We start from the raw sequence: 25,638 nt of genomic DNA, 5'->3' as shown, positions 1-25,638 counted from the left end.
ATTTGGATGCTACAGTGTCGACTTTATAAGAGATGAGGAAGGGTGGGCTTAGGGGATCTATTCTAACCAGTTAATATTAGGGTAAATTCCACCGTGCAAAGTATGTATGTCTACACACGCAAAGACTACAGTAGGAAGAGAGCCTCTTATAAAATATAGCTTCACACACCTTGATTGATTTTGATATTTGGCAATTATCTATATTTATATTCGATTATATAGAGGCCTATATCATTGCTATTAAACAACATTTCCAACCCTTCTCAAATTATCTTAACGGAGCTGTGGTGGGACGTTAAACACGATGCATGCAAAAATTAATTCCACAGTGTCGTGTAGGCCTACTTTCTTAAGAATAATAAATTGATTCATCACATTTACACAGGCTACAAACAGCTTAAAATTTGTTGAGAGAGGACAAGCCCGCCAGGTATTACCGACAGCGGCTTCACGGGGGTAAGAGGGGTAAAGCTTGTCTGGCATCGGGGAAAACTTTCCGTCTGATGGGGTGGAGGGTCCGAAAACACGGCACATGTGACATAATCGTCAAGTGGTAAGCAGCTGTCAGTTGGACACTCTACCCAATGACTATGAGTCATCGCTGACCTAAATCTTTCACATTTATGCACTTATTACATTTTAGCCGACACCGGTAAATACCAGTATAAATAGTGCGCACTTTCTTTTCATTAGAAATATGATTTACAACGTGTCTGGCTAAAAAAAATCGAACTAATTATATTATAGCAAAACAACGACATTGATCTATTAAATTCTCCTTAAGGTCACGTGAATTTACTGTTATTCGCTATTTACTAGATTTTCATTGGCTGAAAGCTCGCCGTCTCACTACTTTTATTATTGCGAGGACAAAAAATGCTGTCGTTTAGATTATTTGTTTAAAACGTTTCTGGCACATAAATTGGAGTGTGGCAGTTTTGTTTACAATACATTAGGCTTATTTCTCGAGAACTAAATATTAAAACTTTCCACAGCGGTGAGTTGCAACGACTTTTGAAAACTAAGCTAGTTAGAACTTCCCAGTCCTCCGCCTTTGTAACTTCTATGTTAAAATCAAACCTCATTGTATCTAACAGCATAATTATTTGCGTGCAATAACCCGGAGAAAAGAATACTTGCGAGCAAATTATTTGGCGTGCTAAAGCCCCCCCCCCCCATCGCTCCGCCGGGCCTGATGATTGCTCACTTATGCCCAATGAAAAAATTAGTAATTTTCCACTTACGTTTATTTCAAACAATAACACCTTATCCTTGAAAAATGTAAATGACCGAAAGAGAGAGAAATAGAAAATGGGGTTTAACGTCCACTCGACAAAAACTAGGCCATTTTGGGACTAATGTCCGCACCATATCGGATTTTTAATTGTCAGTTAGTTAGGTGGCGAATAGGTTGTCAGCATGCTATTTTCTAAATAGCATAACGTGACATGCCTTTCTTCCGAATTTAAAACAACATAAACTAAAGAGAATAGTTCATTGATTAAAGGAGAATGGAATGGGAGCGTTTTATTAATGCATTGGAAGTGTTTTTAAGTTAGCTAGGAATAATTGATAATTAACACAGTTTGATGAATTTAATAACTTACCTATCTGTGTTTAAGTTTATTATGTTCATTGCGAATGTCACTTTAAGGTAATTGCAGTCGTGGTTTTAATCGTGGAGTAAATCGTGGTGATCCTATCAGGTCTTATCATATATTGTGGTCAGTCGTAGCAATTGTGTTGATTGTATCGAAACGTATCCGAATGCATCTGTACGTATCATATCGTGAACTCAATGGGGACAATCCTATCGTAACGCATCTCACGACAGTGGGAATCTAGCATTATAATATTTCCAGAAAACAGTTACCCTTTAAATTTGAAGCCGACGCTGGACTAACTTCCAATAGCCAATAAATACTCAAAATTTGAGTTTTTAAGAAAACGAAAGGGGTGGAGGAAACGGGATATGTTTACAGAGGAAATGTGTTTTTTTAAGATCATGGATGAATCGAAAATAGATATTTGACTTTTGTTGGAATCTGCTGTGGGGGTTTGTTTGCGCGGTCTAGAGATCGAAAAAATTCTGTTTTGTCTGAATTTTCAAGTAGTTTTCATACATCCACACGCGGATTTTTTCAAAGCAGTTTTCCAGTTTGTGTTTTTTCTCTGGGACGTCACAAGGTGAGCCTCTGAGATACAACTAAGTATCATCAGCAAAAAGGTGAAATTCGCATCAAATTCCCTGATGACATCGCCAAGAGGCAGCATGTAATTTGTGAAAAGAATTGGACCGAGGACTGATCCTTGGGGAACCCCATACTGTAGTACTGTTGGTTGTGATTTTGAAACTCCAACACACTAATTGCGATCCGCATGTTAAATAGAATCATTTTACGCAGTTGTCGAATCTGCGCTACGACAATATCTATATTGACACCAAAGATGACTTCTTAATCAAAATCAGCACATCGTCCGATTTTTCCGCCACAAATGGCAGCAATATTGGAAATCTGCTAAATATGTGAACATGTGATCATTTTACAAGATTGTAAATTTAAGAAATGGAATTTGCGCCCAAGTAAACATACATATTGACATCAAACACTACTACTTAATCAAAATCTGCACATCGTCCCATTTTCCCACAAAAAACGCCGTCATCTTGGAAATATGCTAAGTATTTGAATATGTGATCATTTTATAAGGTTGTAAATGTCAGAAACGGAATCTGCGACCCAGAAAACATTTATATTGAAACCAAAAACTACTACGTAATCAAAATCTTCACATCGTCCCATTTTCACACCAAAAATAGACGTCATCTTGGAAATATTTTCATGAAATGATGGGAAAAAAATCTGAAATATAAATCTGAAATATAGTCATGATCCATATGAATTCTAATACAGTGCCAAATCACAATGGCTACCTGGCTTCTCATTCTATGAAGATCTACTCAGAAAAAATGTCAACGTTGTTTTGTTTTTTTTTGTCATCAAACATCAAAACCTACAAAATAAAGCTTGTTCCACGACTTCTACCTGAAAAGCCGACGGATTTACATTAAGGATCGGAATAATAATGTCAGATGGTGCGGTTTTAATCCCACTGCTAAAAACCCTGAATTATTGAAATACATTTGTTCCATATGCTATTTGGAATTTGATAAAGGCGTTGGCCGTAGCGTCGCTGTCCGGGCAAACTTTCTTTCATTGCACACTGCATGGTGTATGCTCGCCTTCATTATCCCAGTCAGGACAGAACAGTAGGACGTTAAAATCCATTTTTTTTCATTGGTCGTTTTTCAAGGTCTGCAAATATGAGTACCACCCCCTTCTACTGACCTTGACCTTGTAGATTGATTGCGTAAATCATTAATTTCCGTCCTAGTCCGGATTTTTTCCGTATGCAAATGAGGTTCGTCGTTCATTCCATATAAGGTATATGGTCTATTATGCTAAGTTCTATGATGCATTTGTCTATAATGCAAATTGCAGAATGGAGAAGTTTAATGTGCAAAATAACTATACTGTATTTTTATTATTCAAAAGTGTATTCTGTATTCTAACACTGTGACCTTAATATTGTGGAGCAATCGAAATTGCAAATTGTAAAACTAAAATACATATTTTGAACTGCTGACATAATATGCATATTGCACCGTGAACATTGGAATAAAACTGGCAACGTTATTCCTTCATACATTACTAACTTCAACTTCAATCCCACTCCTTAACCCTTGTGCGGTCATGTTGAACGAAAAACGTTGTCGGCAACAAGGGGTAATCTAAGACCCCAGACAAAAATAGGTTTTTGGGTGCATAATTTTATTCCAATACGATCAAATTACAGCTTCATTTCAAGACTGAATAATAATCAATCAGAGTGAGGTATTTAAGGTATTAACAGTGACGATATAATACAATTTTCGCGAATTCCACTCCATACAACATTACTAATTTCAACGTTAGTAATGTATGTTTAAAGGGAGGTATGTCGTGAATTCCACTCCATACAACATTACTAATTTCAACGTTAGTAATGTATGTTTAAAGGGAGGTATAGAGATAATTGGGTTTATCAGCCAATAATACAATCTACAGTAGATATCGCTTGTGTGAAAAATTCCATAATCTACCGCGATATCGCTGTACATGATTTTTTTTTTTTTATTTATTTTCAAAAAACAGTTCATTTTTTTTTTATTAAAACTAACTTATTTCTTATTAAAAAAAGGAACTATTTCTTATTAAAAAGGAACTATTTTTATTTAATTGACCTTGATGGAAACACTGGGTCAATATAAAGGACTTTGCAATGGTTGAATTGCTGTCAAAAAAAAATATATCACTACGCCGTAATGTAATGAGGTCCAGTAAAAGTGAAATCTATAGCAAATAATTATATTTATTTATTTATGCATGTAAGAATGGATTGTGGGATAAATAAAATCTCCTACGAGTCTTTTTTTATATCAAAAAAGACTCGTGGGAGATTCTCTATTTAATCCGGTTATAGTCCTTGTAATCGCACATACTAATCCTATTGGTAGTTTTATTTGGAAGGATAACGTTGCCAATATTATTTCATTGTTCACGGTGCAAACTGCAAATGTCAGTAGTTCACAATACGTATTTTAGTTTTACAATTTACAATTTCCATTGCTCAACAATACCAATGTCACGGTGTTAAAATACAGAATACACTTTTCAATAATACAAAATACAGTATAATAGTTATTTTGCACATTACACTTCTGCATTTTGCATTTCGCATAATAGACAAATGCATAATAGAACCTTGCATAGTAGAACATATATCTTATATGAGATGTACGACGTACGTCATTTGCATACGGAAAAAAATCCGGACTATGACGGAAATTAATGATTTACGCGATAAAGCCATAAGGCCGGGGTCATTAAAAGGGGACAGTACTCAGTTTTGTTAGTCTTCAACGTCCAGGCTCTATAATGTAATCAGTTCGACGATTAGAGGATTCTGAAAGATAACAGTCTGGTTTAACGAGACTATTCTTATTTGTTCTCATCGGTAAAAAGACTATTCTTATTTGTTCTCATCGGTAAAACCCCCCAGATATTTCAAGTGAATCAATTTCTTGTTGAAAATTAAATTGAATATCTTATTTAATTGACAGGTCTCTAAAACCATTTTTTTGGGTAAGGTTAAAGAATCTTATAGTAACCGACCGGAATCTCTCACCCGTATTCCAGCACTCGGATTCGAAATGAAGTTAGCACACATATTTCTAGCGCCAATAAAAACCTAGATATAATCATCACGAAAATAATTGTTACTTTTATATTAGAAAATAAAATTTTAAGACATATTAATGCAAAGTATATAATAATATGTAATAGACCCCCCCCTCAAGAAATTTGCTGAAATAAAGATCTTGGAGCCACCAAAGCTAGTTTAGAAGTTATTGTGTGCGCAGTGAGCTCACCCTAACTCGATTCCCCACATATTTAGTACGTTTACGGTAATATATCTCCAACAGCTATTCTCGTAGTTTATTCATCCCTGGACTCTGTGAAATACAAAACATGTTGCCACCAAAGCTGGTTCGGGTGCTTTTTGATGAAACGTGGGCGTACTCCTTGTTTATTGTACCCACGAACCCCGCCTCGAACCCGGTGCTGGGAACTTTTCAGTGGTATAACTCGATACCCCAACATAGAACGTTAATGAAATTTGGCATGTTCACTCCTTATGCATCTGTTGATTTGGTGAAATAAAGATCTTGGAGCCACGAAACCTAGTTTAGAAGTCATTGCGTGCGCAGTGAGCCTACCCTAACCCGATTCCCCCACATATTTATTACGTTCACGGTAATATATCTCGAAAAGCTAACATAGGAGGCTTCTGAAATTGTGCAGTCTAGTAGTTTATTCATCCCTTGATTCTGTGAAACAAAAAACATTTTGCCACCAAAGCTGGTTTCGGTGCCTTTTGATGCAGCGTGGACGTACCCCTTTTCTGCGTGCTCAGTTAGCCTTGTGTGCGATATTTTAGTATATTTTTTTTTCATGGGGGGGGGGGGGGTCTATTACATATATACTTTGCATTAATATGTCATTTTCTAATATAAAGGTAACAGTTATTTTCGTGATAATTATATCGAGGTTTTTATTGGCGCTAGGAATATGTGTGCTAACTTCATTTCGTATCCAGGTGACCTTATGGCTTTATCGCGTAAATCATTAATTTCCGTCATAGTCCGGACTTTTTTCCGTATGCAAATGACGTTCGTCGTAGATCCCATATAAGGTATATGTTCTACTCTGCAAGGTTCTATTATGCATTTGTCTATTATGCAGAATGCAGAAGTGTAATGTGCAAAATAACTATTCTACTGTATTTTGTATTATTGAAAAGTGTATTCTGTATTTTAACACTGTGGAAATTGCAAATTGTAAAACTAAAATACGTATTTTGAACTACTTACATTTGCAGTTTGCACCGTGACGAATGAAATAATATTGGCAACGTTATACTTCCATAGTTCTAATCCCTTAATTCCCAATTTCGCGAGAGGAAGTTTGGTGTTTTACGGTTTTAGGTTGTTACGGACATTAAAAATGACGATATGTAAAGTAAGGGATGAAAAGTATCAATGGTTCTGTTTCTTTTTGTCAGTTTTTGGTGTTTTCTTTGTTATTCGTTTTCGATTTCAATTTTGTTCCTAAGAACATAGAAAGAACTCCAGATATACGTCCTTGGGGTCTGTTTTTTGAGATTCACGTCTCGCCCAGGATGAAATTCACATATCAGGGGTGGGAGTCAATTGTTTAACGCTGGCGCGTTGGATCAGGAGGTCTGTCATTGAGCCAAGTAATGTGGCTTGTACGTGACAAGGAGTAGGGTCGCCTGTTCATCTTATTGGGTTTTCTCCGGGTCCTCTGGATTCCTCCTACGGCTAAAGTCCCCTACGCGCCAGCGGATTATTGAAATGGAATTGAACCACATGTTTTGTTTTCAATGTTATGGGGTCTAGGTGATCATTACTATATGTTGATATTAATGTATAGTTGTTACTAGGACAACTCTAGATTTGTTTTAATTTTACAGTCAACATCTAGAGGAATACAAATATCTGGCGCGTTCATCATAATCTCAATGTCGTCAGTGATGATATATTGGAATAGTTACCAGACAAAATCTGCTGATATAACTATTGTTAATCTAACACGGCAGACAACAGAAATTTCAATCAAGACATGTTTGAAGAATCCACCGTCTTTAGGTAAGTGACTCCTAAGAGGTTCGGGGGGGGGGGGGATTTACTGGATTGAATTACTGGAATTGGATTCTCTTAATGTACGAGTAGTACAAACAACCAATTTGATCGAAATTTGCTGAAAAAATCATGTGATATTTGATATGCATTGCTAACCATTAGCATTCAGTGAATGATCCGAGGCTCTGGAAACTGAAAATAAACATACCGATGATATCCTGAATATATGTAAATTAAACATACATTATGCAAGAGCTAAATCTGCCTATTGCAGGTCTGTCTTTATGCCTTAAACGATATCTAAAATATTACACATTTATTAACATGACAAGACGATAATCAACCCTTGATGCCATCGCTAACCTGCAATATTTATTGGATTAGGATCCGATCTGCTGCTCAACGCTCATTGATGATTAAATCCAAAAATGGATAATCGAGACAATGTTTTTCTTATCGTATTCGTTCGGATTTGGTGGACCGTTTGGCGTAGGAATTGCTATTCCAACACGTGCTAATAGGAGAAATTGGCGCGTAAATTAATCCTTGACGGTTAGTATTCGAAATAAGATTCTGGAACAAAAGGTTGTATCTCCCTTAAAGGTCAATGATTCTTTTGGAAAATAATTTTATGATTATTTGCAGTAGGTCACTTTGTCTTTCACCATTTTAATGGAACGCTGGAAGACCTGAATAATAAATATCAGAAATATAAGCCTGAACTCGGTGGTAAATTTAAACCATTGGAGTGCCAGGAGAGAGAGAAACTAGCAATAATAATACCATACCGAGACAGACAGAGACATCTGATGGACTTCTTGTCACACATGCCACCAATGCTGCTCCGTCAACGAGTTGAATTCACTATATTTGTTATCGAGCAGGTCTGTATCACATGTTTTTGTTTTAAAATGAAATGGCGTTTGACTTTGTTCTGTTCTGTACCGACTGGGCTGATGAAGACGAGCATACGACATACAGTGTGCTATGAGGAAAATTTCGCCCGGTCAGTGGCACCACAACCAACTCTTATATCGAATTCCAACTGCCAACTGGTCTTTTATGTACACGCCAATGTGTACACGGTATCGCGGTGTTTATGCCATCGGAAAGACTACACGTTGTCCCTTGCCAGGCCCCCGTCCTGCACCAAATAATAAATATGCATACTAATTTAGAAACCGTTAAGGTATCTGTACATAAAAATCTTTAAAATAGTACCACCTAATAATGCTGCAAAATGGTTGATAGATACGTTTATTTGAGGTTTCCGGATACATAAAGTTGTAAAAGTCTATAATATTATGTTTTTACACTATGTAAATATTGGACATGATTTTATTGATACTAAAAATGTTATTACGTTACAGGATCCACAAGAAAAATTTAACCGAGCACTGATGATGAATGTTGGTTATTTAGAGGCATTAAAACAAGATAACTATTCATGTTTTATATTTCACGATGTCGACATGTATCCTATTAATGATAATAATATATACAAATGTTCAACATCTCCAAGACACTTGGCTGTAGCTGTTGAGAAATGGAAATTTAGGTAGTGTACTTTTACAATTATTGAGAATATATATGACCGAAGGGGAGAAAACTCTTGATAAGGACATGGATTCGCACCAGTAATTCTCTCCCCTGTTGATTTCAATGTAAACTAAACAAAAAGTAGATTGTTAGGGACTGGCATGGATACAATTATAATTCAATGGATGGCTTGCCGCGTACAAACTTTGGGTCGTAATCGCTCCAATTGACTCAAAGACAGACCATATGGTCTAAACCACACATGTCAGATTACACGCCCAAGCAACACTCGACAGGGTCAGTCCACTACTTATTTAGGGTGGTGACTGATTGCGTGATCTAAATATTAAGGCCAGCTGTGGATTTCGTCAATGTCGCCGATGTGTAAATAAGGTTAGGGCACGTGTTTGTTGACTAAATTGTTGATTATGGTTAGGGCTAGGTTTAGGGTTAGTGCTAGCTCTGTTTACATCTCGTGACATTTGACCAGATGGCCTTAATAATTAGATCTAATCGGTGACTGATAATCCAGAAGGGGAGAGCATTGTTGATAAAGACATGGATTCAGACCAGTAATTCACTCCCCAAGATGACTTCAATGTTAAATCCACACCATTCCGCGGTCTATAACAGTTTGTATTTTACCAGAGTACCAGCTGTTTTCTATCGTAAGGATCAGGTACCAGAGTACCAGCTGTTTTCTATCGTAAGGATCAGCGTTAATCCTGGGTTCCATTTCCCCCCACCAGCTTTCCCTCTTAATTTCATACCATATATTGTTTTCCGAAAATGAAATAGAAATATCCTTTTGCATTTTTAATTATAATATGCATAATTTTATTCTTCTTCTGTTATAAACTAATGTTATATATTTTTGTTTTAAAGCTTTTACTAAACAAATCGTTTGTCGTTATTAAAGTCCAGTGTGGGTATTTCGTTTACGACCATTGAGTTTATAATGACTTTCACCAATCTCAAGAATTAATTATACGCATTTGTAAACTGTTGCAACAAACCTGGATAATAGCTAAATCTTACATAACGTCACTTTAAAGAGGTAGTGTTTACAAAGCATTCTCAGACTTAAGTTAAGAATTTACTAAAAATTGTTGGCCTTATTGTAACTACAGTATAGTCCTTTATAAAACTTTGTTGTTTTAATGTATCAAATACATCAATAAGAAACTATGTGCAACGTTTTGTGTTTCTGGATCAAAGATATTTATCATAAACAATGATTGAAAGTTGAGTAAAGTCTTAAATCTTGAGATTGCTTTGTGTACTCTGGCCCTGCCTATTGTAGGTTAAATCGTTTGTCGCCTAAGGTGTTATATAAACTATTAATTACACATCTATTCACATGAAAAGCCCATAATCAACCCTCTAGAGCATCATATTGTAGATTTATAAATGGATTAGAACCATCGCTAGATTAAAGTTGCAATTTCATATTTTTAAGTTATATTTTAAAAATTTATTAAAATAAAGCCTTAAAATAGATGGTATCTATAAACAGTCCTACATTGTTAAAGAATAATCCTATTAATCCTATAATTCACTATTGCCAGTTGAGAAATTTGCAAAAATATCATTTTCTTCTTCAAATTCAAACGTTTGAAGATGGTGGAGAATACAAAACAAGGGAGGTAATTGGGAGGTAATTGTGTTATTATTTCCGGTGTAAATGAGTTTTAAGTGTGAGAATGACACCTATGATCGTATAATAGTGAGTTAACAACCTATTGAGCAAAAGACATAGAAATAATTATGTTTTGACTTTCTTAGAAAATATGAAATTGTAACTTTAAAAAAAATTAACAATAAAATGAAAGGTAGAGCCTTATTGTCGTTTGTCCAGTACTGTAGTACTGTTGCTACGATAATGAACAATCTACGCTATGTCTTCGCTCCGATGAAAGTAATTTGAATGAAATTTTGAATATATTCATTTTGAATTATCTATTTTTGAATTTATATAGCAAGAACGGTCAAGTCTTTATCTAAATCTTACATAACGTCTCTTTAAGAATGCTGACAGTTGTTTTTTGTTCCACCAGATTACCGTTCCGTGGTTATTATGGTGGAGTTGTTGCTTATCCTAAGGCTGTTATAGAGAAAACCAATGGATTCTCCAATTTTTATTTTGGTTGGGGTGGTGAAGATGATGATCTAGGAGCCAGGTAAAATCAGATGCGTGTGGCGAGGGGGGGGGGGCTGCAAACAGAGAGTGAAATTAGAATTAGGTGTTTTAATATTAGGTGTGTCTGGGATGGGGGGAGTGGGGATGGCTGCAGACAATCAACGAGATCGCCCCGGGCATCACCAGACTTTTACACGACTCTGGGTACATCTGTAATATATTCCAACACTAACGACGAAAACTCAGATAAATAGATAAAATTTTACTTTTAATAAACGAGTGTCCAAAACTGGCTAACGGTCACAATAACGAGATAGGTATCGCTTACAGTAGAATATAGAACATATATACAAGCTTAGGATTAAAATAATTATATAATAATATTTGATAAGATGCTAAATTGTACATAGGGAAACAGATGTTTAAATACAGAAGAAGATATGGACTATAATTACGTAATATATATCGTTACATTAAGTTTAAAACCAAACAGTTAAAAGACTTGAAAGATTAGTGAGATATCAATTCGGACATTGGTCAATTACTATCTTAACTAACCTTATATCATAAAATATATACAAAGATACACTACAACACTAGTAACAAAGACAATACAATGCGGTCACCACGCCGTTGTTGGATCGCGCCATGATGTAATGTTGAAATGCGACTTACGAATTTAGCTTATCTTCAGATCCAGCTTCTGGCACCATTTGAGTTCAGATGTTTATTCCTGGAGACATTACATTTCATGGACCACGGTACTTGATAATACAACATTCATGGTGGATATCATTTTTGTTGTTGACCTTTTATCGCAGATTATATTCATTACGGTACCTTAAGCTCCTGAGAGGGGAATCGTCGGGTGGCAAATGCGAGCGCTTTTGATCATAAAGCAGGCCTGCTGGATATTTATGACTACTATTTGTTTTACAGATTGGTTGCAGTAGTTTATTGTATACAGAGCGTCTGCATATTTATGACTACTATTTGTTTTACAGATTGGCGGTGGTAGGGTTGAAGTTTGTACGTCCTGCCGCAGTTTATGGTAGATATGCCACCCCTGTTCACGGCAAGGATAAAGGCAATCCAGTGTCCAAAGACAGGTATTATACACTTGCTAATCCCATTCTTCTTGTTGGAAAATGAAATGAAATGGGGTTTAACGTCCTACTGTTCTGCTAAGACTGGGCTAATGCATAGGGGCTAACGATGAAATTAAACCGGGTTTAACGTCCTAGTGTTCTGCTCTGACTGGGCTTACAGTGTACTATGAGTGTAATTTTGCCTGGATAGCGGCGCTAGGGCTACTCTTACGTCGAATTCCTTCTGCCAAGGGATCTTTTACGTGCACGCCATTGTGTACACGGGGCGACTAGACAGCACCAATGACAATGAGAATTCACTCCGGAAAATCCCGATGGACTTCCTTGGCCAACGCCGTAATCGAACATTGGACCTCCAGGCTAGAGAGACAACCGTCCTACACTACTGACCCAAAACAAAGACCCAAATCTGTAATATATTTCAGATTCAGGCTTTTAGGGAATGCCAAGAGTCGTATATGGTACGATGGACTAAACAGTGTTGTATATAATGTAAGTAAAATAGAAAAGAAGAAAATATATACACACATACATATAACAGTGGATCGTCAAAAACTGGAAGAGGTGAGTAAATTAATGATATAACCCTGGGTAGTTGGTGTATCCAGATCGTTTTTATTATTTGATTGTGGAACATGGTAATTTGGAGGGGAGGTGCAGGAGGAATGAATAGTGGTCAAAAAGGACTGAAAAGTAATAAAAAAAAGTAATAATGGTCTTGGTGATAACGCCCAATCTTTACTCATCTGTTTGTTTGTGTTGGTCTTGGTGATGACGATCTTTACTCATCTGGTTGTCTTTCGGTTTCTTGAGAGTGACGATCTTCGAAATAAGAAACGCCTAAGGCACCGCCAGTTCAAGCACCTATCTTCATGATATGTGTCAAGTTTGTTCCATAATATTCGACCATCGAGTGACGGGCCTTGACTTGGTTCCTGGTATATGTAAGTGAACTATGGATATTATTGTTTACTATAAACTGAAATTATTGAAGCACGATGGGAAATGTTTACTTGCTGGAAGTTGCAATGAGAACGAAAAAAAAACTATACGCAACTTTAGTAATGTAACTTAGATGAAGGGAGGCTACTCGTTAAACTTGAATTCTGGAAATGGGATTTAAGTAGGTCTTGCTTCTCTGCCTGACTGGGCTAACCAAGACGGATACGCAGTGTGCCATAAGGGAAATTATGCCCGGACATCGGTGCTACGGTCTACACTTATTTCGAATTCCTACTCTCAAGTTTTCTTATACGTACGCGCCAACGTTCGCATCTGAACTGTTCCGTACCAGGCCCTGGGTCCTGCACCACTAACAAGTGGGCTCCATTCCAGGCCCTGCGTTCTATACCACTAACAAGAGGGTACCATTCCAGGCCCTGGGCCATGCATCACTAACAAGGGGGTTCCATTCCAGGCCCTGCGTCCTACACCACTATAACAAGAGGGTACTGTGCCAGGCCTACCGCCCTGCATCACTTACAAGGTTGTACCATGCCGGAAATGCCGAGGATTACTCACTTGGCCACTGTGGCCTCCAGTTTCAATTGTAAATATGCACTCTATATATCTTCAGAATGTGAAGTTAAAGAACATAGAACTGGAAATGCAGCATTTGAAATCTTCGCCCATTAATAAGCAGTAATGGTATTCCCTAGAAATGTAATTATTACCTGTGTATTCAGAATGTGAAGTTAAACAAAATAGAATTGGAAAAGCAGCATTTGAAATCTTCGTCCATTAATAAGTAGTGATGGTGTTCCCTAGAATTGTAACTTATGTATTCCAGTTCTATTCCTAAATGCCATGGAAACAATCATTATTATTGTTGTTTAGTTGTCGTCATCGTCGTAGGAATGAAGAGTTTTAGTGTGATTGGTGCTGTCAATACAGTGTCATCGTGTGGAGGATTGTGTTCATGAACCCAATGTTTCAGATAGCCTATGATCTCAAGAGCTCTGTGTCCCATCAAACGTGTCTTATTGTAATAGGGTGTTCATGAACCCAGTGTTTCAGATAGCCTATGAACTCAAGAGCTCTGTGTCCCATCAAACGTGTCTTATTGTAATAGGGTGTTCATGAACCCAGTGTTTCAGATAGCCTATGAACTCAAGAGCTCTGTGTCCCATCAAACGTGTCTTATTGTAATAGGGTGTTCATGAACCCAGTGTTTCAGATAGCCTATGAACTCAAGAGCTATGTGTCCCATCAAACGTGTTTTATTGTAATAGGGTGTTCATGAACCCAAAGTTTCAGATATCCTATCAACTCAAGAGCTCCGTGTTCCATTAAACATGTCGTATTGTAATAGGGTGGAACCGATCAATGTTATTATTTATTTATTGCCTTGTACAATTAAGAGCCCCGGTGGATCAGTTAGTAAGACGGCTGGTGTAAGTGTTACACGGCAGTAAATCAGCTTTGCAACATTACTCTTTTCACAAGGTTAATTCTGACAACCCATCCTGTAATGGTGACCATTTGAAGATATTGAACAGTTTATTTTACATTGCTCCTTACATTCAGATACCCAGAACAAGAACAAATCTATCGTCTACCTAACTTAACACTAGTATAATATTGCACGGTATTGACGACACGGGGGGCTAATTTAACTACCGTAACACTAATATCATATTGCACGGCATTGACGACACTGGGAGCTGACTGAATATTTTTAAAACTGTCAACTCGTATTTCAAAATCATCAGAAGTCTCCAACAGCAACGATAACTCCATAGTTCAAAATTTGAGAAAACAAAATAAACAGTGTAATTATATTTCCACTTGTACATTTTTTGTTTATTTATAAAATGTAAATACATGTATATCTATATCTATATCTGACAGGCAAAAATATATGATATAGGATAATATGCAGTTCCCCAAATCCCTATTCAGATACAAATTCCTATTCAGATACAAATCCCTATTCAGATACAAATCCCTATTCAGGTACAAATCTCTATTCAGATACAAATTCATATTCAGATACACATCCCTACTCAGATACATATCCCTATTCAGATACAAATCTGAATAAAATAGTGTTTAAAGTAAAATTAGTATTTTACCGGCTTCCCAATCGATGGTTGTAACACTATATTAATATTTAATTTATACAATTTATCTACCTGCTATATCATATTAACATACAAAAATAACATATTATAAAGATTACAATAATCAAATAGTAGTAAATATTATAAACTTATTCATTTATAATGGGAGGGCCGCGTTAGCTCAGTGAGTAAGGCACTGGCTCGCTAACCAGGTGGTCAGATTTCGTTCCCAATGTACTATAGAGAAAAGTTTGCCCGGACAGAGGCGATACGGCCTACTCTTATATCCAACTCCAATTTGCAAGTGTTCTTTTACGTACACAACAAGCACTCGAGACCAGGGTTATTACATCCGCCCGAGGGACTAGACACTTTCCCGTTCAGGTTCTCGGTCCTGTACCATCTAACAAGGGCCAACCACACCGGAAAACCCCCTAGTATCGAACCCTATACCCCCTGGTTATTAATCCAGCGCCTTACTCACTGAGCCAAGATTTCATTAAAGTTTCGCGCTGTCCATTTCCTCATATATATCCAGTGCTGCGTCGTCGTCGGGGTCCGTCTCCACCTTTTCATAGAAATCATCGGGTGGTTCAGGTGACGTCACTTGTTTCCCAGTACCAGGCGTGGTTCCACTCGTACTCCTGGAAGCGGTTGGGTTGTTCATATCGGGATAAAACCAGTGTCTTCACAAGGTATTACGTAATTGTCTCTGTCCCCGTCATCCTCGATCGATATTCACCATCATCCCGAGCAGTTGCCGCAATAGAAATACCCACTAAGATATATGGTCGGTTTAGACGTATATTATCACCCCAAAAAGTCCCAGGCGGAAATTCGTGTCCAAATGGACATACTGTCCAAAATCTAAAATAGCCACCAGTTTGGCTGGAAAATGCCAATTTGTATTCTTTCTGGGTAGCTGAATCCATTTCCATACACATAGGTGATTAGTTATACCGCCAAGTCAATGTATGTAGGATAAAGCACGAGACTGATGTTATGCTGGGGAAGGAGAAAGAAAGACTGAAGAAAATAACTTGAGAAAAAGAAAAACCGAGGTGGGAAGGCCGAGTTTTTTCTGTAGAGGGTTTATTCTTAAGTTTTTCTTCCCCTTTCCCCAGCTAAAATTTAAAAAGGTTGTAAAGCTATGGAAGTAGACGGGACGAGTTCTATGAGGTTCATGGTACCAAATGTCGTTTTTGCGAGCCATTGTTTTTTTTTACGTGGTCTGATAGGGACGAATAGCAGGCGGTGATCGCTGTTACAAGAAAAGTTATGTCCGTCCGCCCGCCTATCTGTCCACCTGTCTGTATCGTATGTTTATCACAATTTTTGGGTAAATAACATTGCTTCTAATTTAGCTCGAATGTTCAAACTTTGTCCAGTCGTTTATTAGGTGAATGCCTTGGCTAAGTTGGATAATGAGCGGATCTAAGCAACGTGTATAGTTTCATTACGTCAATATCTTGACTAAGCTCGACAATCAGCATGTTTTGCTTGGGTTACATAGAGTGATGAACAATTTCATTGTTATATGCTTTATAAAAATGATAGATCTGCAAGTTATTAACGATTGTCATTTATTTAGGGACACCAGCCTCACTAGATTAATGTCCAGTTGTCATTTGTCATCTTTTGACATGGCGACTAATTATACTGTAAAATACAGCGGTCCGCAAGATTGAACTTTGGCGCCATTTATACCTCGACACAGACTCCTCCATTTCAATAGCTTTACAACATTTTGCAATATTAGTTAAAATGATAGTAAAATGTGTGACATTCCACGTGTATTTTTTACAGAGCTCGAAATCACGACGACAATTTCTCAGATAATATACTTCTCTAGACCGACCATAAACCGTGGTCGTCATTTCTATTACAGCAACTGCCTCCACTTTTTGTATCATGCCTGGACTAACGACCCGTTTTACCTGTTGTTAACGGTTACATCATCTGCTTGCTCTGTCCGTTTCCTAAAAAAGGTCAATTTTAACATAAACTGTTAATACATTCGTGCGGGGCTAGGGGCTTTACAAATGAAATGAATGGGGTGGGGTAACGTGCTACGTTTTTGCTCCATCCCGGCTAAAGAAAACGAACATATGCCATAAAGGGTGCTACGATGAACATGTTTGCCAGAATACCACAGGCGCCGTTCCTTTCCCGGGGAAAGCATGCCTGACAGAACTTTCACACCAACGCCAGGATCGAACCAGGTGGCACCGCCGGATTAGCGAGCCGTCAGCGTCTTATTCACCGAGCCAATACAGCTATCCAGGAATTTTGCAACAGACCATTCACATTTGCTGGGTGGCGGTCGGTGTGTGTCTTGATTAAGACCCTCGAAAATTTACCGAAAAGGTGTCAATCTCAAACAATATCAAACACAATGTGAATAAAAAAAGTGAACTTTATTTATGTACCGATATACGTCTGTACATGAAAATGTTATTCCTAAGAAAATAATTGCGATATTTCAAAAATTTCGCTTGGTAGGTTGTAGAAACAAAGGGTTAAACTTGATATTTAAACCCTATCCTGATAGGATGGTGCTAACATTTAGATTCCGTAACAATATTGTTTTCGGAATATTTTGATCTTTGTGTGGATTAAAGTTTTAAAAAATGATGAATTATGAAATTGAAAGTTAAATATAGGCAAATCTGGGAACGAAGTTCATGACGATGACGATAACAATCACAACAACGATGATAATGATGCAGTGACGTTTAGTTGAAATGTTAAAACGCTTTAAACGTAAATATTACCTCCAATAGCAAAACAGTACTACACCTACAATTATCATAAGAGCAGCAACAATCAAACCAATCATCAAACCGGTATATTCAAACTCTAAAATACATAATATATCAACATAATATATCATGATCTGAATATACACAATACATCACGAACTGAATAGAGACAATATATATGATCTGAATATAAATAATATCATGATCTGAATATAGACAATATATCATGATCTAAATATACATAATATGATCCGAATATATATATACACAGTATCATGATCTGAATATACACAAAATATCATGATCTGAATATACACAATATGCCAGTATACACAATATCTGTATACAAATAGGATACATGACTACTACCGGAAGTAGTCATGTGAGAAGTCGTATCAAGCGTTCTACAAAAAGTAAACATACTGCGGTTTGTACAACATTCCGGTAACACTGAGAAGAACATGCCTTGCACCGGACATCGATTGCTACACAACATCAGTGCCGGAAGTTGTCACATATGGTATCAACTGTGCCGGAAATAGTAAACCAGCCTTGCCACGTACACTATGTCCGTCGCTAGACACCAGTTCCGGGGGATTATCTTCTCTATATAATCTGCATTTTGTTACCGACCCTCGATATATCTATCTACTGCCCAGTATGATAATTGACTGAATATAAGAATATGAAATATTTTACCTGAACTATTAATTACAGGTGGACCAGTACATACACATGAGATATCTCTTGAACCCTGGCTCACTAAACATAAAAATAATTGCAAATGAAATTGTAACCCACTTCTTTGTTTAATAAATTGAACTATTGAAGTATGCTATGTGGGAACTATTCTCACTGGACAGAGGTCTTTTTCGATTATTCCTTCATATCTATCAAGGGATCGTTGGCGTGCACGCCAGCATGTGAATCGGACCTTGATTATTCGTCCTCAAATATCCGTGTCCTGCACCGCTGACAAGGGGAAACAGTGCTAGAAAACCTCGGAGAACTTTCTCGCCCAACACCAGGATCCGACCCAGGAACTCATGGTTAGTAAACCAGAACTGTACTCACTGGGCCACCGTGATTGTCTTTACCTTTGGTACTCCGGGTTGGAATTTAAACAAAACGAATGGCTTTAGATCATATAAGGTCTGTCATTGAGTCAAGTGGCGTAGTTCCGATTCCCAGCTTGTATATAATAAGGGATCGTGTCCACTCCCATTTGTTTTTCAACGGATCACGCGGTTTCCTCCTACCGCTAATGAACTCGATGTTTGTGCGAATTAAAAATCTATTCTAAACATTTTAAACCACATGTCCGTCCCGCGATGACCTAGTTTTTGTTGAGTGGACTTTAAACCAGAACATATATAATCATCCGTATACCCAATGTTATCTAGTATAATGATAATTATGAAAACAATACCTGTTAATTTAAACAAGAAGAACTCTTGACGTTTAAATACCAAATCCTTGAACTGAAGTCGACTACCACCAGTCATATTCACAGGTTCTTGGAAGTTCTCGTTATATGTACTACAATTCAGTAATCTCTCGTCTTGGGGAAATATTCTTATTTTGCTACAAGTCTCAAAACTTAAGAGTCTGTAGTAAACTACCAACGTATCTTCTATCTGGATGTTGCTAATCTGACAGGAACACGAATTGTCCAGTGGTTGGTCTTCGCCAGAATAGTAAATAAACGACTCGTTCGTCATTGATTGGGCTGTTAGATTTAACAAGTTGTGTACGGCATTCTCTGAGAATTAAAAGCAAATCAAATCAAATTGTTTAAAGAGGCTTTATGTAGGGGCCAACTGTGGCCTCAGGGTGGGGGGCGGGGGGCGAAGGGTAGACACGTGCGCGCTGTATCATAAGGTCTGTCAGTGAGGTCTTGCGTGGTTTCGATTCCGTGGTTGTACGTGACAAGGAATAGGATCGCCTGTCCAACCTCGTGGGTTTTCTCCGATCCTCCAGTTTCCTCCCACTGCTAAAGACCCCTACGCGGAAGCGAATTATTGAAATAAAAATTGAACCATATGTTAGTCCCGAAATGACCTGGTTTGTGTCGAGTGAACGCTACTCTCTCTCTTTCTCTCTCTCTCAATCTCTCAATCTCTCTCTCTCTCTCTCGTTGTCCTCAAATTTTAATTAGACATTTATTCAAATGCCAAGCCTATAATCAACTCGCTAGATCATCGGATGTTGTTTTTTGCTTCTTTTGTTTTGTGTTTTAACAAAATCCAAAACGATCGACAGTTAAATGATTTCATTAAAAAATGGATACTCGAGACTTTATCATCGTAACAACGGCATCAAAAAATGACAATCGGGACTACATTGTTCTTCAAACGGCCATAACTCCTCTCAGAATGACCTAATTTGAGATTGAAATGTTCAACACATTCCCTTTTCAGTATCCATGTTTTGACTTTTATATCAAGAACTGTCAACTCTCTATCTAAATCTTGAATTGAATTAAATTTAAATAAATTCCCAACCTTTAAGACATAAATACTTGTAAGACACAAATTCGTAGCCTGTATTAGGTTGGTAAAATGGCGTGAGGTTACAGCTGCGTTGATTGGTACAGTTTTGATATACGGATAACCGCTCCCTTCCGAGAATTGATCTTATACGATCTCCTGACTCATACATACAACAAGTCGAATTACACTGCTCCTCCTGTGATCTTCTACAAGTATTACGCTTACTACCGTATACGATAGTTGCTCTTTCTGTATTTATTATTACAACGTTACCATCTTCACAAGACAGGGTGCGCTCCAGGCATGGTTCCGGTGGTCCATAACAACCTTCGACAACTTCACAATAAACTCCACCAACTGTTCAAAAATGAATAAAAGTATAATTATTATCAACGGGAAAAGGGACATTTAATACAGCTTAGTTGCTAAACACGAGGTTCCGTTTTGTTTCCCTGTGTTGACTGATCAAGTTCATCAGAATTTTCCGGTGTGGTTCCCCCTTGATAGTGGTACAGGAGAGAGAGAGAAGAGAAATGGGGTTTAACGTCCACAAGACACAAACTAGGTCATTTCGGGACTAACACATGGTTCAATTGTATTTCAATAATTCGCTTTTGCGTAGGGGTCTTTAGCAGTGGGAGGAAACCGGAGGACCTAGAGAAAACCCACGAGGATGGAAGGCGACAATACTCCTTGACACGTACAACCGGGGATTCGAAAACACGCCAGTTGACTCAGTGACAGACCTTATGATACAGCGCTCACGTGCTAACCATTCGGCCATCCAACCCCAATAGTGGTATACGACGGAGAGCCTGGTAATTAGTCAGTCGATTGTGACGAAACACTGGGGTCCCATGTACACATCACCGTACAACGTTGCCTTCCCTCGTAGGACACTTCAATGTGTATGTCTTACTTGTCATCATTAGCCAAGTCGAAGAAGACCAGTAGGACGTTAAACCCCATTTCATTTCATTTCATTTCAATAAAGCATAGCGTCGCGACAATGACGGAATATTGGGGAGTTTGGCGTGGAAATATTTAGACGTAGCATAAACCTGCCCCTGACTGTCAATAAATTTAACAGCTTCCTCGTTTCTGTCCTCAGTTTCATTTTAGTTGGTGTGTGTGATGCACTCTTTCTGTACTTCTTGAGTTCATGTGTTTGTCTCTGATCGAGTGTGCTATGTTTGACAAGGCATCAACAACTGGATTACAATTGTCAAGGCATTGGGTGTACACCGGATTTCGTCTGATTTATATGAATACAGACGTAGCCTACACTGGATGATTACCGTACCACAGTACTTTTTAGCTCTTAATTCTAACTCCCATAGCTCTCTCTCTCTCTCTCTCTCTCTCTCTCTCAGTACTTAAGACCTCTAGAGGGTTAATTCCCCACCCTTAAAAATCAGTATATGTCTCTACTCACCCAATAACAACACGAGACTAACACCTAAAGTTAACCTGGATAATCTAGACAACATCTTCTTCAACTGTTTTAACTTTTCTCTATCTATGATTTCTTCAACTAGTTTAACGTGTCTTTCTCTATGTGTTCTAGCAATTCACAGGTCAGTATTCCGTATGCTTCTACTAAACATTCCAAGCTAAAATGGCGATTGGGAAAGGAGTTATAACATGCAAGTACTAATAGTATATATTTACCTACCAACCTAATATCGACTAATATATTCAATATTTATAGTGATATTTGTATAATGCATGGTCAAATAGAAGCATAAAAGGCATTCACATTCCAGTTACATGGATACAGAATGATATATCAGTGTAACAATACGTAGCTTCATGGCTTTTGTCACAGTGCCCTCTGTTCTGATGAAAGGTGACAAGAGTAAACGAAACATACCCCTTCGCGCCTTCTTGCCTTCGTGCTAAATAAATGCGAGGGCGGAGTCGAGCTAAAAATAAAATTGTGTTCGCTTTCAATAAGGAACCAAATGTAATTAGTTTTATATGATACTGATATTTGGCATACATATTTTAAATACTATTTTTAATCAGATGATGTTCCTTATAGATACATTATGGGAGATAAGATAAAGAGATGGCAGTTCTCGCTATAATAGTTAAAAACTATGTATCACTACGCCGTAATGTAACAAGGTTCAGTAAAAGTAAAGTCTATAGCAAAGAATTATTTTTATTTATTTGTGCATGTAAGAAAGGATTGGGTGATAAATAAAATCTCCTACTCGTCTTTTTTTATATCAAAAAATATCAACACACGTCGATAAAGTAAAAAAGTAAAAACAAACCTCAGCAGAGCCTTTTTTTACTTTATCCACTTGTGTTGATATTTTTTTATATCAAAAAAGGCTCGTAGGAGGTTTTCTATTTATCAGAAACATTTGAAAGAAAACCCCATTAAATCACTTGCCATAATAACAATGGCCGAGACATACATAAATTGTATACAAAGGGATTTCTAAAACGGCCGTTAACCAAAATAATATTGATACATGCATTTTATTAGTTCAGTATATAAATGTAGTATTAATATATGTTAGTATGTCGTCATCAGTAGATATATATTAGTATGTCGTCAGTAGATATATGGTATGTTAATATAATGTTAGTATGTCGTCAGTAGATAATTGTCGTCATTAGATATAAGTTAGTATGTCGTCAGTAGATATATGTTGTATTAATATATGTTAGTATGTCGTCAGTAGATAAATGTTGTATTAATATATGTTAGTATTTCGTCAGTATATAAATGGTATGTTAATATATGTTACTGTGTAACTATCACGTTGTGTTAAAGTATACTTTCCTTTTATGGTTCAGTGAAAACGTACAATGGACACATATATTACTAGTGTGTATCGGACGGTGTAGCACTCACTGTGGAGAATAGGTAAACTTAGGAAACTTATCGATCAATCCACTACCGAACAACTGGTTCATGTATTTGTGACTTCAATGTTAAACTATTGTAATAGTTTGTTTTTCGGTCTCTATGGGTATCAACGCAAAACACTACAGCATATTCAAAATGCGACCGCTCATTTGGTAGTGCAGACATGAAACCCACCTTCACAGCTGTTAACTAAACGGGTCAATTTCTATTAGTGTACCTTTATATCGTGTCAGAAGTGCTGACACTCCACTCTACAACCAACTAAGGCGTATGGTGATCACGATTTTAATGTCTATGCACTTAAACACATCTTTTTTAGAAAAGCTATTTTAACTGAGCACCATTGTTATCTTACATAGTGCCATTTCTTTTTCTTTTGTGTCATTTTAACTATATAACTGTTGTAAACTGTTCTCAGATTTTATGTAAAACTCTATATTAAAAATAAATTATTATTATTATCATTATTAGTATTTATATTATGCTCTCGGTGGGTGAACATGTACAGACATGCCAATATATGTGTTTATGTGCATTAAGCCCGTTTTTGTAGCGTTTCCACGCGCGTTTCCGTCGGCTAAATGGACACGCTGCAAATATGATATATAATATTTGCATTAGATCGACTATTTCGCCGGCAAAAACGCACGCTGAAACTTGTCAATATTAAACGTGTCTAAACCGATAAAGTTCCTCGGGATTTTCCAGCGTTGATTCCTCTTGTCAGAGATGCACGACTTGTGAGCATCGCCTAGTTGTGCGGATTGTACAAAAAAACAAAGGTCCCGTATACAACACAGCATACACGTAAAAGAACCACTGACTATTGAAATAAAAGAGTGGACAGTGTCGCCGCTGGTCGAGCACAATTTCCTTGTTATATTTCATATCATTACACCATACACTAATCCATCCTTAGCTAGAATAAACCTGACATTAGCAAATTATTCATCTAGTCACCTCCGTTTACCTACTGTTATTTAATTAAAAAATATAATTGTACTGAATTAATGAAGTGTGCTATGAGCATACATGGGCTTTTCTGACTACTCCTTCACCGAATTCCAAGGTCTGTCATTGATTCGATGCATCGCTTTTACGTGACAATAAGTAGGTTCGTCTGTCGACCGGTATCCTCCCACAGCTAACGAAACCGGCGCGCTAGAGAATTATCGAAATACAATGGATGTTAGACTCGAACTGAACTAGTTTGTGTCGAGTGGACATTTAATCTCACTCACTCTCTCTCCCTCTCTCTCTCTCTCACTCTCACTCTCTCTCTTCCTCTCACTCTCTCTCTCTCTCTCTCAGAGAATCTCCCGATGAAGTTTCTCTTCTCGACCAACACTAGAATTAAACACGGGACCTCCGTGGCACCCACCTTAAATGAAAAGTAACATTTTCGTTACTAGGTACACTTTCTTATCAACTCTGCCCAGGTAAAATAAGAGAACAGTTATATAGTGACTTTCAACTCGAGGGGATTCCCCTACTTATTCTAACGTGTTTAAATGAATATTCTTGTAATAAAGAAACTCAATATCAGTTTGTTGACACAGAAAGGTTTGAAGTTGTTGTATTATAGTTCAGTCATCAAAAGAATATCTTAACGCGTCTATTCTATATGAACAACAGTTAATGGAGTAAACCCATTCAGCTATTCAAGGGGATTCCCCTACTTATTCCCACGTTGTTCTATAACAATTCATGTCGTATCAACTGTTTTGACAGCTAAATTCCAATACGCACAAGCGAATTATTAAAATGACAATTGAACCATGTTAGTCACGAAATGACCTTGCTTGCATCTAGTGGATTTATATGACTACAGATGTAGCCTACATTGGATGATTACCGTACCACAGTCCATTCTCGTGCTTTCTTAATAATTTAGCAATGTTGAAGTTTTAACTAAATATTTATACTATGTTAAAATATAACTAAATATACCAATGTGACTATAAAACTAAATTTAAACTATGTTACAATATAACTAAATTTTAATATTTTACATAAATGAAAAAGAAACTAGACATTTAGCCATGTAACTAAATTTTTTATAAGCTTTAAAAATATGCGACAGTGTGACTAGTTTAATCCTTGAGTGGCATTTAATGATTGAGCAGATTAAAAAACACAACATAATTTATATGGAAAACAATCACTGGTTTATACGCGTAGACATATGGCACAATGATAAGAGGATGCATCATTGTATATGTGTATAAACCATCGATTCTTTTCCATATAAATTATGTTGTGTTTTGTAACTAGTTTGATTTAGCCATGTGGAGTACATCTAAATGTTTTCACTGCCTAACTACCTATTTTACTAAAGTAAAGACTTAAAGATACATTATGGGAGATTAGATAAAGCGTT

At 37.1% G+C, this 25,638-nt stretch overlaps 2 protein-coding genes across 4 annotated transcripts in view; one reads left to right on the top strand and one right to left on the bottom strand.

Annotated features, from left to right (window-relative positions):
• Positions 1-14,883, top strand: part of LOC126810746 (beta-1,4-galactosyltransferase 2) — a 42,969-nt gene extending 28,086 nt beyond the window's left edge. For 2 of the 3 annotated variants that reach the window (XM_056098737.1, XM_050535982.2), the window contains 7 exons: positions 7,099-7,273; positions 7,913-8,151; positions 8,638-8,825; positions 10,864-10,986; positions 11,951-12,055; positions 12,481-12,619; positions 13,632-14,883. In XM_056098737.1, the coding sequence (XP_055954712.1) occupies positions 7,147-7,273; positions 7,913-8,151; positions 8,638-8,825; positions 10,864-10,986; positions 11,951-12,055; positions 12,481-12,619; positions 13,632-13,700 (990 nt within the window). In that variant the 5' untranslated portion in view covers positions 7,099-7,146 and the 3' untranslated portion in view covers positions 13,701-14,883. The remainder of the gene's footprint in view (positions 1-7,098; positions 7,274-7,912; positions 8,152-8,637; positions 8,826-10,863; positions 10,987-11,950; positions 12,056-12,480; positions 12,620-13,631) is intronic. The other variant, XM_056098736.1, reaches the window with a different exon arrangement.
• On the bottom strand, positions 14,843-22,219 carry LOC126810747 (uncharacterized). Its single transcript, XM_050535984.2, has 6 exons — positions 21,807-22,219; positions 20,384-20,728; positions 19,309-19,641; positions 18,579-18,641; positions 17,892-17,976; positions 14,843-17,096 (listed from the first exon to the last, which is right to left on the bottom strand). Exons 1-6 carry the CDS (start codon positions 21,859-21,861, stop codon positions 17,051-17,053), a joined length of 927 nt encoding a protein of 308 aa, XP_050391941.2. The 5' UTR covers positions 21,862-22,219; the 3' UTR covers positions 14,843-17,050.
• Between the last annotated feature and the right edge of the window lie 3,419 nt (positions 22,220-25,638).

This window comes from Patella vulgata, chromosome 2, assembly GCF_932274485.2.
Source record: "Patella vulgata chromosome 2, xgPatVulg1.2, whole genome shotgun sequence".
Taxonomy (NCBI): domain Eukaryota; kingdom Metazoa; phylum Mollusca; class Gastropoda; family Patellidae; genus Patella; species Patella vulgata.
Note: the sequence above shows the minus strand (reverse complement) of the source record. Positions and strands in the feature narration are given on the sequence as shown.